This window comes from Mustelus asterias, chromosome 2 (genome assembly GCF_964213995.1).
Source record: "Mustelus asterias chromosome 2, sMusAst1.hap1.1, whole genome shotgun sequence".
Classification (NCBI taxonomy): Eukaryota; Metazoa; Chordata; class Chondrichthyes; order Carcharhiniformes; family Triakidae; genus Mustelus; species Mustelus asterias.
In genome coordinates, this window is record NC_135802.1 from 118,094,097 (window position 1) to 118,111,049 (window position 16,953).

A 16,953-nucleotide genomic window follows, 5' to 3' on the forward strand; every position below is an offset into this window, starting at 1 on the left:
ACAAAGCATGATCTGAGTTTCCTCCATTATTCCATGCGGGTTTCCCTTACCTGCCTGACTTGCATTCACACCCTCCTGTCTCTGACTATTAACCAACTCTAACTTCAGGGGTGTGACTGATTCCTAGAACAATGTATCCAGGTAACTTTCTCCTTCCATAATGTCCCTCAATGTCCTAACTCAGATTCCAGTTCAGATCTCTGAATCAAAGTTGCCTCAGTTGCAGACAATTTCTGTAGCTATGGATTGTCCAGGATTGCAATGCATTCCACAGATTTCCACATGCTGCAGTCACAGGACACCACCAGCTCTGTCATTTCTGTCCAGCCTCATTTACTTAATTTACACAGCTAAAATAATCAAAGGTTTCAGTCACTTAGCTTGGAAGAAAACTTGCTGCCTGCTGGGAGCAGAAAAATAAGCACTACTTTGTCCCTCTGCACCAAATTTCCACTTGAATCAAATTCCCAACTACTCACTCAATCTCCATCTTATTTGGGTGTAATCTCGTGTCCGCATGCTCATCTCCATTACACACAGTTTCTAGCTGTCAGACGTTTACTGAAAAAAACTAAAAGCAACATTGACTAAACACTATTTCAACAGGCAACTTATACTCTAAACTACAGAAAAGTTGCCTGATTTAACCTTTTTTATTTTACTCTGTTCCTTAAGTGGACACGTTCTCCATATAATTACATAACAATGAGTGGCAGGTCAGCTGATTGGTCAGAATATAAAGAACAGCAGAGAATGACTAAAAGGTTTATCAGGAGAACAAAATCAGAGTATGAGAGGAAGTTGGTTGGGAATGTATGAAGAGATAACAAGAGTTTCTATGGTGTTTCAACAGGAAAAGAATAAGTCAAGTGAGTGTTGGTCCTTAGCAAATATAATCCCTCTATTCAAGAAGGGAGGGAGGCAGAAAACAGAAAATTATAGGCCAGTTAGCTTAACATCTACCATGGAGAAGGGGTTAGAATTGATCATTAAAAAGGTAATATGGCACTTAGACAAGCTCAAGGTAATTGGAAAAAGTCAGCATAGTTTTATAAAAGGGAAATCATATTTAACCAATTTACTAGAGTTATTTGAAGCAGTAACATGTGCTGTGGATTGGGGGAAGTGGGGGGGGAGGCTGTAGACCTACTGTATTTGGATTTGCAGAAAGCATTTGATAAAGTGCCACATCAAAGGTTATTGCAATAAATAGGGGGTAACACATTAGTCTGAATTGAAGATCGACTGACTGGTTGAAAACAGTATACATAAATGGGTTTGTGTCTGATTGGCAGGATGTGATGAGGGGGGTCCTGCAAGGATCTCTGCTGGGCCTCAACCTTTTACAATTTATACCAATGATTTAGATGAGCGGAACAAAAGCATGGTAGCTAAATTTGCATACTGTAGGAAAATATGTTGTGAAGTTGCAGATGCTTATAGATAGGTTAAGTGAGTGGGCAGAAATTTGGCAAATGGAGTCTAATTTGGGAAAGTGAAGTTGTTCACTTTGGCAGGAAGAATAAAAAAGCAGAATATTATTTGGCAAATGACTGCAAAATGCCAAGGGGCAGATGGATTTGGATGTCTTCATGCTTGAATGACAAAATGTTGGTATGCAGGTGTACTGTGTAATCAAGAAGGAATAATATCATTTATTGCGAGAGGAATTGAAAATAAAAGCAAGAATGTTATGTTTCAGTTAGTAAGAAGTTTAACAACACCAGGTTAAAGTCCAACAGGTTCATTTGGTAGCAAATGCCACTAGCTTTCGGAGCGCTGCCCCTTTGTCAGGTGGAGTGGAGAAATGCTCACAAACAGATGTACAGAGACACAAACTCAATTTATAGAATAATGATTGGAATGCAGTCTTTACAGATAATCAAGTCTTAAATGTACAAACAATGCGAGTGGAGAGAGCATTAAGCACAGGTTAAAGAAATATGTATCGTCTCCAGACAGGACAGCCAGTGAGATTCTGCAAGTCCAGGCAAGCTGTGGGGGTTACAAATAGTGTGACATGAACCCAAGATCCCGGTTGAGGCCGTCCTCATGTGTGCGGAACTTGGCTATCAGTTTCTACTCAGCGACTCTGCGCTGTCGTGTGTCGTGAAGGCCACCTTGGAGAACGCTTACGCGAAGATCAGAGGCCAAATGCCCGTGACCGCTGAAGTGCTTCCCAACAGGAAGAGAACAGTCTTGCCTGGTGATTGTCGAGTGGTGTTCATTCATCCGTTGTCGTCGCGTCTGCATGGTTTCCCCAATGTACCATGCCTCGGGACATCCTTTCCTGCAGCGTATCAGGTAGACAACTCGGCCAATGTTGTCTGACTGAGTTTGCAGTTTGTGATTTTTAAACTATTGTGATTATTAACCCTTTCATTCAGATTGACAAATTATGCTATGTGCTATTCAACAAGGATCAGTGCTGGGGACACGATTGATCACTATTTGTATAAACAATTTATACTTGGAAACCTGAAGCGCAACTTAAAATTTTGCAATTTAAGGAAAATTGAGAAGATATAATTTATATAGAGGAGAATTGCAAGGAAAAATATAGGAAGACATCAATAAACATGCAGAATGTGTGCATTTGTCAAATGAGCTTCAATATAGGTAAGTGAGGTTTTTTTGGTTTTTGGCCGCCTCATTTTTGGTAGGAAAAATGAGGAGGCCAAATACTTGTTGGAAAGTAGGTGTCTAAATATACTAGAGAAACAGAGATCTGGGGGCAGAGATGCAGATCACTAAAGGTAGTGACGGGGATCATTAAAGCCATTTTAAAAAGCAACTCCTGAGATTTAAGGATAAAATTGAAAAGCGTTAAATGTGTACAGAACCTTGGTTAGAGAATTCTTGGAGTAATGTGAACAGTCCTGGTCTCTCTATTTATTAAAAACTGCATTAATGCACTGGAGAGAGTGTAAAAAAATTACCCTAGAATGATAAACGAACTGAGATTCTACGCATCAAGAACGTTTTTTCCCTTGAAGAGATAACCAGAACGGTGACGACATGAAAATATTTTTATAGTTTTATTAGAGTAAATGTGGAGAACATGTGTCTACTTCCACTGACCAGAACAAGATGTCATAAACATAAGTTATTTTAAATTCAGAAGTTTCAGGCAAAAACATTTATTCCGAGAATATTCAGAATGTGGAATTCATTACCATGAAGTATTTTAGAGGGAAATTAGATAAGTGTATGTAGGAGAAAAAAAATCAAAAGATATGTTGATTGGGGTAGATATAGTGGGATGGGAGGCCGTTCATGTGTAACACAAACACTGGCATGGGCCTATTGAGTCAAATAGTTTGTTTCTGTGCTTTGAATACTTTGTAGTATTATATTGGCTGACTAGCCTGGTGGATTAAAGCCATTATTAGGAATGTAGCACATTTCCGCTTGCATATTTGATTTAATCATACAGATCTAGTTTTACACAAGATACTGACATTGCAGTAACAAAACAAATGCTGAAGTGTAGTTTTTTTGTCTTTTAGGTATTAGCTGGAACAACAGAACTGAATTGAACTAGAGTTGGTTCAATGTGACAACAGAATACTATGAAATATGCTGGATGCCTATTTAATGATGATGATTATTCAGCCCAAATTAAAGATGAATTGAAATCAAAAGAACTTTATGGAAATAGTGAACTAATAATCATCTGAAAGAGAAAAAAAATGAACAATTGAAGTCATATCCCTCATTATTTCTGTTTCTTTCTAAATTTGACTTTGCAGATCTTTGGACACTTTATATGATTATTAGTGTTTTCAATGTACCTATTTTCTAAGTTTTTTTTGTTCTCTTCTTACATTATAGCTGAGTATGCCAAACAGTTGCTACACCAAAGTAAACTAAGGGTGTTTTGTCATCTGAGCGATCCAACATGCAGAACTACAGCAGCCCAAAAACCACTTGCATTGTATTCAACTTTTAATAAGGCAAAATGTCATAAAGAATGTTTTAAAAAAAGCATAATTCTTTCTCAGAATATTATTAATTGTCCATTGAGGTGAAGGTGCATCACAGAATTTGTAGTGGATTAGAATTTTTTAAATAAGATGAAGTCAAGGCCACACCAGAATGCAGGGAAATTTGCAGTGAGAACCCTAAACAATGGAAACTAGAAAGGTATGAGAGGCAAACTGGCTGTGGTAGATTGGAAGACTTAACTAAAAGATATGATTGTAGACAGGCAATAGCAAGCATTTTTTTAAAAATACATTCCTTTGAGACACAAAAACCATCAGGAAAAGTAATCCAACAAAGTGATGCTAACAAGAGAAGTTAAAGATTGTGTTAGGTCAAAGGAAGAAGCTAATGAAGTTGCTAAAGAAGCAAATCAGCCTGAGAATTGGAAACATTTTAGAATTCAGCAAAGGATGACGAAGAAGGGAAAATATAATATGGAAGTAAACAAGCAAGCAACATGTAAACGGACTGTATAAGCTTCTATAGGAAAGTAAAAATGAAAACATTAGCAAAGACAAAACTGGGTGCTTTACAGAGACAAGAGAATTTATAAGGTGGAATAAGGAAGTGACAGAAACTAAACAAATACTTTGCGTCTACCTTCACAGAGGAAGATGCAAGAAACCTCCCAGAAATGCTAGAGAACAAAGGGACGAGCAAGAATTAGGAACTGAAATTAATTAGCATTCGTAACAATGTAATACTGGAGAAAATAATAGAACTGAAAGTTGTTAAATCCCTGGAACTTATGATCTCCATCCCAATGTGATGAAAGAGATAGCTGTAGACATAGTGGATGTGTTGGTGGTCATCTTCCAAAATTCTATAGATTCTGGAATGGTTCCTGGAGATTGGAAGGTAGCAAATGTAACCCCACTGTTTAAGGAAGGAGGGAGATATTAAAGATATCACAGGATATGGGGATATTGCAGGAAAATGGCATTAAGGTAGATCAGCAATGATCTAGCTGAATGACGAAGCAAGCTCGTAGGGCCGAAACCGCCCCCCCCCCCTCCTGATGTTCCTAAAGCAGAGAAGAACATAACATTTCCCATGTTGCATTTAACTTCCCAAAAAAAATAAAGCCAATGTAGTTGGATTTTCAAATTACTGTCCTATGAGATCTCTTAACACCCAAGATTTCAATGATAGTTTTTTTTAGAGATTCCTTTAATTGGGAAATGAAAAGACTTTTTATGAATAATGTGGGCTGAATTGAATGTTGTTGTTTGTTTTAGAATGGTGATTGTCTCTGCTGCTGTGGTGGAATTTAACACAGCTGTCAAAATGTAAGCTGAGTTTTCAGAGCAGGTTGTTGCATGTGGATTGGCTTGTAGCCTCCTCAGTGATGAAAGCTTTTAATAATAAGGATCTATTTCACAGAGCCTCAACCAGGTAGGGGAAAGAACCTCAAGAAAGAGCTCAATGTGACGGGGATATGCGCCCTACTGAGTACCCTATTCTCTTGTTCTCAACTATGACTGCAGGAATGTAATCAAACAAAGTTGATGTTTTTTAAAGAGAATAGTGGTTTGCAATCTGTATAATCGCTAATAAAATTGTTACCCACAAACTAATCCTATTTACTGTGCTATAAATGTCGATGTGTGGGTCTGGAGATCTACCTCATCAGAGAATGGCTTCTGGCACAAGGATATGCAGAACAGGAAACAATTTAAGTAGCTTCCAGTGTTTTTTTGTGGTAACCATATATTCATGATTGCATGATCTTGTAATAAGGAGTAATATCCTTGTTAAGTATGATATCGTGATATCACTGATTGTAATTTACTTAAGAATATGCAATTGAAATCTCAAAATTATACTACATGTCAATTTTTAATTATTCCATGGTGGGCAGCACTGTGACACACAAAGTTCTCATGCTTTTCTTTAATTAGGGTTTGTGACATTTTTTCCACCAGCCTTAATCAAGTACATTCAGCCAGTCTTAGTGTCTCGCTCAGATCAGTATTCTCGCCGGAAAACAGTTGAAGAAATAAAGCAAAGAGCTCTGTCTCAGGGCAGATGGCCACAGGTGATTTTCAATTTTGTTCAAGTTTATACAAACTTTATTAAAATTTACAAAGTTGTATATGTGATGTGAATATATAAACTAAACTGGAATCACAACTGGTTGGGCAATGCCTGCAAAGGAAAACTAGGTTAATTTTGCATGTGAAATACCAAGTTTCTTTTCTGGATTTTATCAATCAGTGTTAATTTTTAATATTGTGTATTTGAAGCTTGATATTTCTCTCACTGCCTTGTGGAAGTATATTTTAAGGAACTGTGCTCTTCATGAACATAGGATGCAATTACTGCAACCAGATTGATCTAGCAAGCCACTCAGTTCAAGAGCAATTTGGGATGGGCAATAAATGCTTGCCAGAAACGCCCATATCCCATGAAAATTTTTTTTAAGACCTTTCGATTGCTAGAAAATGAGTTCATTGAAGTATAACTTGCAATATAAATCCAAAGTTGGGAATTAACCTAACCTTCTTTAAAAGCCAATTGCCTTACCACTGGTTTGATTTAACACCATGTGGAAAGTACCTTCAGTGCCATGTCAAAAGTACTCTTAGAAATTTATTTGAACTACCTAAAGTCGATTTTAATTCTTTTTCAAAACATTTAAATTCTGGTTGCCATTGGGATAGTTAGCAGCATTGCATCGACTGCACTTCTGAACAAGGATGAATGTTAAAACTTTAACTCATAATTCTCTTTACTGATATTAGAAGGCTTGCTGTATTTCCATTATTTGCTGTAATATTGCAGGCTTTCTCTGTAAACAAGGTATTCTGTGGTTGAAAATCATTCTGCAACTATCAGTCTGAGTGCTGCATTAAATACATCCCTCGAGCACAATATTGAGTTTCTGGAACATGTGACTTATTGATTTCAAGCAGTCTATAGTTTGTTTTAATTATTTGGACACCAAGGTTATACAGACTTTGTTTGGATTTCACTCTTTCAAACCACCAATATCTTGGATCACAAAATGTACTGACCTTTTGCTGCTGTAAAGGAAGTGTGGCTATTTGATTGAATGATATAAGTAGAGAAAGTTAGAGGGTGGGGATGAGGAGTGTCTTTAAAAATAACTTCATTTTCTCTGTTTGACAGTCCCATCAGAAAGCTTGAGAAGACCATATTTATTGTAGCAATCAATGTGTAAATTATTGAAGCTGTTAGGTCTTTGAAAATTGTAGATAGAAGGTGTAATAGCTTAGACTTCTTCCAAAGCTAAGCACCGAGTCCTATGGGCAAGTCATTGATCCAGTTGAACCAGAATATGTCTTTATCTGCCCAATAGTTGGGCAACTTTCAATGCACCTGGAGGGCAAACTGAGAATGATCTTTATTGTAGCTTGGCTCACTGGATACATTATATTTGATCTTCTTTGACATTGAGAAGTGGAAAATACTTTATGGCTTAGGTTAAAGTTTGCTGAAGAGATTTATTGAGCAGTAAAATGGCAAGTGGATTGAAGGAGTGGCACACTAAATTTGTAGTAGGTACAAGCGTAACATTCCTACCTTGGAATATAAAAAATGTTAATCATACTGACTGCGCTGAACTGTAGTGCAAATTGGCCTGGACTAAGGTCCCTGAATAGTGATTTTTATACTGAGGCATTATTTCGCTGACTGTAGTGTCTTTTGGGCTAACTTATCTTCTGGCAATCGACAGATAATTCAACTGAATAGGTCAGAATTTTCCAGCTCTTCACAGTGCCAGGGATCCGGGTTCTATTCCGGCCTTGGGTAACTGTGCGGAGTCTGCAAGTTCTATCCTGTGTGTGTGGGTTTCCTCCGGGTGCTCTGGTTTCCTCCCACAGTCCGAAAGATGTGCTGATTGGCCATGCTAAATTCTCCCTCAGTGTATCTGAACAGGTGTTGGCAACCAGGGAATTTTCACAGTAACTTCATTGCAGTGTTAATGTAAGTCTACTTGTGACACTAATAAATAAACTTTAAACTTCTTAAAAAAAACTTTAAACAATGTGATCATCTGGTCCCGCTCATGTGCACGGAAAATCGAATGGCTCGGCAGTCCCACTGCAGGAAAATCCTGGCCATAGGTTGAGAACAATTATATTTTGTAAATAATAAGGAACTGAAGAACTTTAAATGTCTAAAATGCTAAACATGAATAAAACCTGTTTGGTGCTTGTATTTGAATTAAATGTAGCTTTGCCTCCTCCATTTGAGATCTGGTTATCTATACTCAGGATTCATTGTATTTAAACAAGCTGTACCCTTTTTGATCTCTTTTGAAGTTCTATATACACTATGATAAAGAACAATGACAAGAAAAATGTTACATTTTTGTCACATTGGGGTCAAAAAGTGCAACTTTATAATTTGGTTAAAGGTTCCTAATGGCAGGCTGATACAGAAGGTGAAGTCATATGGAATCCGGAAGGTGAGCTGGTAAGATGGATACAAAACTGGCATGGGCATAGAAAGCAGAGTAGCAGTGGAAGATTTTTCTACCTGGAGGTCTGTGACAAGCAGTGTTCCACAAGGCTTTTTGCTGGGACCTCTGTTATTTGTAGGAGGAAAATGTAGGTGGTCTGGTTAGTAAATTTGCAGAAGACACAAAAATTGGAGGAATAGCGGATAGTGAGGAAGATTGTCAGAGGATACAGCAGGATATAAGTCGGCTGGAGACCTGGATCAAAAGATGACAGAATTTTAACCCAGGCAAATGTGAGGTGATGCAATTTGGGAGGTCCACTGCAGAAGGAAAGTATACAGTAAATGGTAGAGCTCTCAGAAATATTAGCAGAAATATTTGAGGGAGTTTGGTGTGCAGATCCACAGTTCCATGAAGGTAGCAACTTGGGTGGACAAGGTGATCAAGAAGGCATATGGCATTCTGGCTTCAGTCACGGCGCTAAGTATAGGAATTGGAAAATCATGTTTGCAGCTGTACAAGACTTTGGTTAGGATGCATTTGGAGTATTGTGTACAATTCTGGTCGCCACACTACCAGAAGGATGTTGATGCATTGGAAAGGGTGCAGAAGAGATTTATCAAGATGTTGCCTGGTTTGGAGGATATGGCCTATGAAGAAAGTTTGAACAAACTTGGATTGTTTTCATTGGAGCATCGGGAATGAGGGGGGACCTGATAGAGGTTTACAAGATTATGACAGGCTTGGATAGAGTGGATACTCAGCCTTTTTCCCAGGGTCGAAGGGTCAATTACTCAGGGGCATAGGTTGAAAGTGAGAGGAGGAAAGTTTAAAAGAGATGTTAGGGGCAAGTTTTTCTCGGAGGGTGGTGAATGCCTGGAAAGCACTGTCAGAGGAGGTGGTGGAAGCAGATTCTATAACAATGTTCAAGAGGCATCTGGATCAATACATCAATTGGCAGGGAATAGAGGAATATGGACCATGTCGAGCCAAGAAAATATTAGATTCGAGAGGCATCTGTGTCAGCACAGACCTGGTGGGCTGAAGGGCCTGTTCCTGTGCTGTACTGTTCTTTGTTCTTTAAAATGTCCTTCATAATTATGAGTAACACAGAGATGCACTTTTGTGCTCTTTTTAGTGCTAAGAAATTGGGCATTCTCCCACTTAGACATCGGCTGTAAGTGTCAAGGAGCCCTAGGTTTTGCATGTTTAAATGTAATATATAGCATGACAAATGTAGAGCAGGGCTCTCTGCTTTGCCCTCTTAATCTTGGGTATCATTTGCTTCATCAATGTGCTGTCTTTCTCCCAATAACAAATGTACTCTAACCTGTGAGATGGGCAGATTGTAGATAAGGAACTGGTTCCTGCATAAAATGAATTTGAGCACTAACAACCCAAGAATGGAAATTGGCATGGCCACCTGTTTTGGCTAAATTCAAATCCACTACCTAGAGGTCAGGATGCTAAATTACTGAATCGCCTTTTCCTAAACTGTATTTTTTGCTGAAGTATGCTTCACCTTTATTGTGAATTATCCTGCTAACAATTTTTTTTATCTGTGTATTTTTAAAACTTTTTCAACTTACCACATGCTTATTTGGAAATAGTGAATGCACTTACAAAGATAAATGATTCTGGTGCTTTTGTTTTTGAAGAAGTGGTTGTTAAATAATGTGTGCATTCTGTTGAATGGTTCATGATCTTAATTCTAGGTAATGATATTCCCAGAGGGCACATGTACAAATAGATCCTGTCTGATCACCTTCAAACCTGGTAAGGCTATAATTTAATTTTTCATCAGAGTTTTAATAAAAGCATAATTGACCGATAGAATATTTAAAATGTGACTACTTGAACTGTGAATCACTTATCATAGAAAATCATAGAAATCATAGAAACCCTACAGTGCAGAAGGAGGCCATTCGGCCCATCGAGTGTGCACCGACCACAATCCCACCCAGGCCCTACCCCCACATATTTTACCCGCTAATCCCTTTAACCTACGCATCTCAGGACTCTAAGGGGCAATTTTTAACCTGGCCAATCAACCTAACCCGCACATCTTTGGACTTAGCCGTATAATTTTTGGGTAGTACTGGAGAGAATATTTCAATTGGCTTAACATTAGATTTGAGGTGTAACTGATTACAATTCTATCACTATTGGTAGAAAAAATTGAGCTGAATTAGGAATACCATGTTAGCATAAATTATTACATAGCTTATTTTTTGGATACAGTATTTAACATATTAACATAATAAGCCACTTAAAATAACTTCTGATTTTAGGATTTATAAATTGTGTTTATAATAGCCCACAGTTTATCTACATTTGGTGATGCTCACAGCTTAAAGCAGTTTTGTAAATACTGCAGTTTACCTTACTGAATACTTTAAACTAGTGTTTCCTGGCCATTTATTGTATGGAACAACTTCAGGAAGTAGTAGAGTCTTAGGAACTCTAAAGCTGTGAAAACCCCCTCCATTTCAGAGCAGTTCAACAGCAACTGGAATGAAATACTCAATGCACAAATTCATACACTTTTAACTAAATATGGAATTCCTGTTTCTGTCCTTCTTCCTCACCCACTGAAACATAGGAAGAAACAGGCCATTCAGCCCCTGGAGTCTATTCCACCATTCAATTAGATCATGGCAGTTCTGTATCTTGACTCCATCTAGCCACCTTGGTTCCATATTCCTTAATCACACCAAACAAAAGTGCATTAGTCTCAGTTTTGAAATTATTAATGAACCTAGGCTCAATGACTTTCCAGAGAAAACTTCCTGATATCACTACTGCATGGTCTAGCCCGAATATCGATGCCCCTTTGTTCGGTCTACTCTTTTGAATCCCTTAATCACCTCAGTTTGATCATCTTTTAATCTTCTAAACTCAAGGGGCTACAAATCTAGTCTATGCAATCTGTCCTCAAATTTAACCTTTTCAACCCTAGTATCATTCTGGTGAATCTACTGCAACCCCCCCTGAGGCTGGTGTACCCTTCGGGGTGCAGTGCCTGGAACTGAATGCATGTGCGAGGTGCATTCTAAGTAGAACTTGATACAATTATAGGATGACTTCCATCCCTTTGTTTTCCAGCCTCCTTGACATGAAGGCGAACATTCTGTTACCCTTTTTAATTATTTTTTGATTGACCCTGTCCATCAGTCTTTTCAGTTCTGATGAAAGGTTTTAAAACTGAAATGCTAATTTTCTCTTTCCAGAAATGCTGTGTAACCTGAGTACCAGCATTTTATGTTTCTATTTCAGATTTACAGCAACTGCAGTACCTTCCACCATCCCGTCTCCCCTGCAAGGTGGCATCAATGTGTTTGCTGTCCACTAGTGTCTTGTGTATCCCACTGTTCTACCCAGTCTCTAAATTATTTGAGTTGTCAGACTCTGAGCTAGTCCTGCGACAGTGGTAGCAATTGATGCAGTGCCTTCTTCCTTGGACTTGTTTTTCAAGGAGCATAATGGCTCTTCCTATCATCATCCATTTTCTCCAGGGAACAAGGTGGACTTTGCTCCTCGGAAACTGCAGTGATAAAGCTAGAAGGTAGTGTGTGTGCCTAGTACAACAGGGCGTGGGTGAGGAGATCATACAAAGTTTTTGAGTACTGATGGGTTTGGAGGATTAAGGATCATAGATGTTTATGCTTAAAGAAGCTGTAGTCATAGCCACATATCTTTGTGGTGTGTGCCCTATTCATACTGTGGCCACAGCATCTGCCATTCCTCTCCCCACTAATGTCAGCACCAACTCCTTAAGGGAAGTACTCTCATGGGATCCTGCCTCCACATGCATTTTATCCTGGAAGAAAAGATTATGAAGTAGTTTATTGGTAGTTGTATTTATTTGCTTGTGTGTATTTGAGGGAGTCTTCTGAATGAACCATTAAATCTAGGCCTTGTCAGTTTACTAAGGAAAAAGTGTAATTATTTTTTCTTGTTGCGACATCATTTTAATGCCCTAAACTTCACATGACCCCAGAGTAAACAAATTGGGGGATATGAGAATTGTTGAGGCCATGAGGGAGGTAAGTGATCTTCAGCTGCTGAGCAGGGTGAGGTTGGGCTTCATCTGTTACTGGTATTATTTCCTTCCTGCAATGCAAGAATATGCTTTATGTACAGCACAACATAGTTATCGTTTCTGCACTTCACACTTCTGCACTTTTTGTAATGCTTGGCTGTAATTAGGAAGTTTAATCCAGTATGCTTAATGCAATCAATAGAATTCTGCAATTGCCCAGTTCAAATCTAGCCTCCCCACACACATCAGTTCTGAGTAAACTGTAGACGTAATTTGACTAAGCCTTATCTTTCTAAGACTAAAACCTTTTTTAGCCACATCCACCAATTGAACAACAGCGAGGATTTAAAGGGGCCTTGCAGTTGGGAAATCTTGACATAAAAGATTCCATTTAAAAAAGAGTTTAAAGAGGGTTTTAGTGTCCTGAACAATCATTATTCCCCCAGTCAATATAACATAACAAACTATTTGGTCATTTAGAAACCCTACAGCACAGAAAGAGGCCATTCGGCCCATCGAGTCTGCACTGACCACAATCCCACCCAGACCCTACCCCCATATCCCTATATATTTTACCCACTAATCCCTCTAACCTATGCATCTCAGGACACTAGGAGGCAATTTTAGCATGGCCAATCAACCTAACCCGCACATCTTTGGACGTGGGAGGAAACCGGAGCACCCGGAGGAAACCCACTCAGACACGAGGAGAATGTGCAAACTCCACACAGACAGTGACCCAAGCCAGGTCCCTGGAGCAGTGAAGCAGCAGTGCTACCCACTGTGCTACTGTGCCGCCCGGTACGGTCATTATTACATTGTGCCTGGTCATTATTACATTACTGTTTATGAGAGTTTGCTTTATGCAAATTGTCTGCCATGTTTCCAACATTACAAGAGTGATCTCAGAAATGTACTTAGTTGGCTGTAAAGTACTTTTAGGCTTGGGTCCTGATGTAGTAATTTAGTTTAAAGTTTGTTTATTAGTCGCTTACATTAACACTGTAATGTAGTTACTGTGAAAATCCCCTAGTCCCCACATTCCGGCACCTGCTTGGGTACACTGAGGGAGAATTTAGCGTGGCCAATCCATCTGGCCAGCACATCTTTTGGAATGTGGGAGGAAACCAGAGCACCTGGAGGAAACCCATGCAGACACTGGGAGAAGGCGCAGACTCCGCGCAGACAGTGACCCAAGCAGGAATAGAACCTGGGTCCCTGCCGCTGTGAGGCAACAATGTTCACCACTTGCCACAGTGCCGCCCTGTGTGGTGATAAGTGCTATAGGAATGCAAGCCTTATATGGGTGGCAAAGTTGAGATATCTGTCTGAAGTGGAAGCTTTGCCCATGAAGGATGCAATAACCTAATTTATATACAAGCAAGTTTATAGCTAGATGTAGGATGAGGTTTGTGTGGTTGCGAAACAATTCACGTATGGTTGTTGAGAAGTCTGTTTGAGATAGAATCCTACTTTGGCCATTTACATTAAATATTTTGTGCTGTTGGAACCATGTCATGGGAGAGGAGCTCCTGGCTGGGGCCTCCTCCCACATTAGTTGTCTCTGTGGCCTTGTTCGCCTCCTGTTGGTACATGGCTTCCCCAATCTGTTGTACCTTTTCTACCAAAACCTCTGGTGCTGCCCCTAAGCACCTGCAAGCCCTTTTCATCCGTCCCTCAGCCATCTTGACAAGTTCCTTAAAATGCAATCCAAACCTTCACTGGAAGTGCATGCACAACTTCAGGTACATTTAAATCATGGTACTGTTATGAACCCCCACTGATGTTGCGTGCAAGACTTAAATACTGGTTTTGTATGAAGTATTTTTTTGGGCATAAGCGAAAAACATTTGCAGAAGCAGTAAGAACTCAGACCTCTCTCTCGATAACTAAAAGTATTTGTTAAAGTGGGAAAAAAAATAATAAAACACTACAAAGAACTATCTTGTGTTTTACAAATTAACTTCGTCCTTCAAAGACTGAAAACCCAAAAGTTTATGTTTCTCTTGTGGTGACCCCTGTTTCCCAAACAACAACCATAAATCATAGAAACCCTACAGTGCAGAAAGAGGCCATTCGGCCCATCGAGTCTGCACCGACCACAATCCCCACCCAGGCCCTACCCCCATATCCCTACATATTTATCCACCAATCCCTCCAACCTATGCATCCCAGGACACCAAGGGCAATTTTAGCATGGCCAATCAACCTAACCCCCACATCTTTGGACTGTGGGAGGAAACCGGAGCACCCGGAGGAAACCCACGCAGACACGAGGAGGATGTGCAAACTCCACACAGACAGCGACCCAAGCCGGGAATCGAACCCAGGTCCCTGGAGCTGTGAAGCAGCAGTGCTAACCACTGTGCTACCGTGCCGCACTTGTATGTTGGTCAGATCTAGCCAGTGATTACCGCACCACACAGCTTAAGTGACTAGGAATTGGCTAGCTTGCCTTCAGCCCTTCCTCTCTAGCTGAGCTGTTTACTGAGGATGGCTGCTTTTTCTTGCTGCTGCTTCTTTCAACACCTCATCTGTGTCTAAATACTTCCTGGCCCACAGCATTCTGATTACTAATCGTATCAGTTGCAAAGAACACCCTGTTCTCTATTCTTTCCTTTCTCATTGGTGCTGAACAGACATGATTTACAAAATACATGGCAGTTTGATTGAGCTTGTGCAAAAAAATTCATTTCAATAACATCCTTCCATTTTGTGACAATACTCAACAGTTAATCCTAATATTGCAGACCAAATCCAGACTTTTTAAATAGATGTGTTTTATTTGCATACCATCATTTGACGCCTATTTCCACCCTTTTGAAGTAACCTCCACTAATTTTACAAGGATAGTAGGGTTTAAATGAAATATAATGACTGCATGCACAAGATTCTGTATTGTACTTGTGATAGTGATGTTATACTATGCTTGTACATATGAATTAATTTGTAATGAGTGGGTCACATCAACTGAAAATGTAATAAAGGTCTTGTCCAAGTGAGATTTGGTGAGTTGGTTTTTGGCCAAAATTCCCTTTTATTTAGCAATTTTCTCCATTAACTTGGATTGGTAGAGTTTGTTAGTGGTATTCTTGTACAGGAACACACACTTGTGGCAATTTGATCTATGATGTTTACTTTGCGATAACCTGCACGTTGATAAGGGCTTTATTGTTGATTCTAGTTATTAAAGCTGCTGAGGAAGCTGCACTTGAGTAGCTATTCATGACCTATTGACTTAATTATTTGATTAAATACCGATCACTAATACGTTGATTTTCTTTTTCAAATGAGCTGCTGTGTATAGATGTTACTGCGTCTTGTTCTTTGTTGGTATTTCACAATGTTTTCAGTAAGTCACAGATTAATATAGTAATGAAGCTGTCAGAAATGCACAATTAAACTAAAAAAATGTCATTCTTGATTTGTATATTCAGTTGACAAATACAAGACTACCCACTAATTTCATTAGAGGAGATTTAATTTTGGGATAAATAGGATCTTTGGGAATCAAGTGCCTTTAAATCTTAATATTACCTGTATTTGTTTTTAACCGTAGTTATTTTCTATATTTCTATCCCGATTCTCAAAAAGCAGTCAATTTTAATACTCCTGTGCATAATTGTTTAAACCACTATTTATCACATTATGTAAAGTTTGAAAGATAAGAGATCCTAGTTTTGAAAGCTTCCATATATGGTTAGCTGAATCTATGAGATGCCACTTAGCCTGACTATTGACCACCTTACTAACTGCTCAACCCAGTTGATGAACCCAGCAACCACAAGTCAGTTCGCTTGGTGGTGGAGATGCTTTGAGAAAATAATCTGGGACAAAATTGATTGCCACTTGGAAAAATATAGTTTAATAAATGAAGCTCATGTTATTCAAGTTCAGTTTTAAGTTAAGAAGTAGACTGCATCTAGCTGTGGTGCTAACCCCGAGTCAAAAACCCCTATGTCCATTCAGTATCTAGGCTCACACTTGAATAAAGATTTGAACGAGGCACTGAAAGGCAGTTCTACCTTTATCTTCCCAGTAAAGAGTAAGGAGATGTGGTGACATGCTGACGTCACTGGACAAGTAATCCGGAAACCCAGTGTAATGCTCTGGGAACCTGAGTTTGAATCCCACCATGGCAGGTGTTGGAATTTGAATTTGATTTAAAAATCTGGAATTAAAAGTCTAATGATGATCTATGGAACCAGTGTCAATTGTCGTTAAAAACCCATCTGGTTCACTAATGTCCTTTAGGAAAGGAAATCTGTCATTACCTGGTCTGGACTAAATGTGACTCCAGACCCACAACAATGTGACCCTTAGCTGCCTTTTGCAATGAATAGGTGGAGATCAGAGAGGGAAAAATGATGGTACAATTATTGTTTCATATTTTCATTTCAGGTGCATTCATTCCTGGAGTGCCTGTGCAACCTGTAGTCTTGCGTTATCCCAATAAAATGGTGAGTGTTTTATAAAATATGCGAAAAGCTGAATT

General features: G+C 39.1%; 1 protein-coding gene across 1 annotated transcript in view; it reads left to right on the plus strand.

The window, feature by feature from the left end:
- lpcat1 (lysophosphatidylcholine acyltransferase 1) overlaps window positions 1-16,953 on the plus strand; it is a 182,310-nt gene that overhangs the window by 102,557 nt on the left and 62,800 nt on the right. The window contains exons 4-6 of the mRNA XM_078240535.1: window positions 5,913-6,025; window positions 10,132-10,192; window positions 16,860-16,918. Coding sequence (XP_078096661.1) covers window positions 5,913-6,025; window positions 10,132-10,192; window positions 16,860-16,918 — 233 coding nt within the window. The remainder of the gene's footprint in view (window positions 1-5,912; window positions 6,026-10,131; window positions 10,193-16,859; window positions 16,919-16,953) is intronic.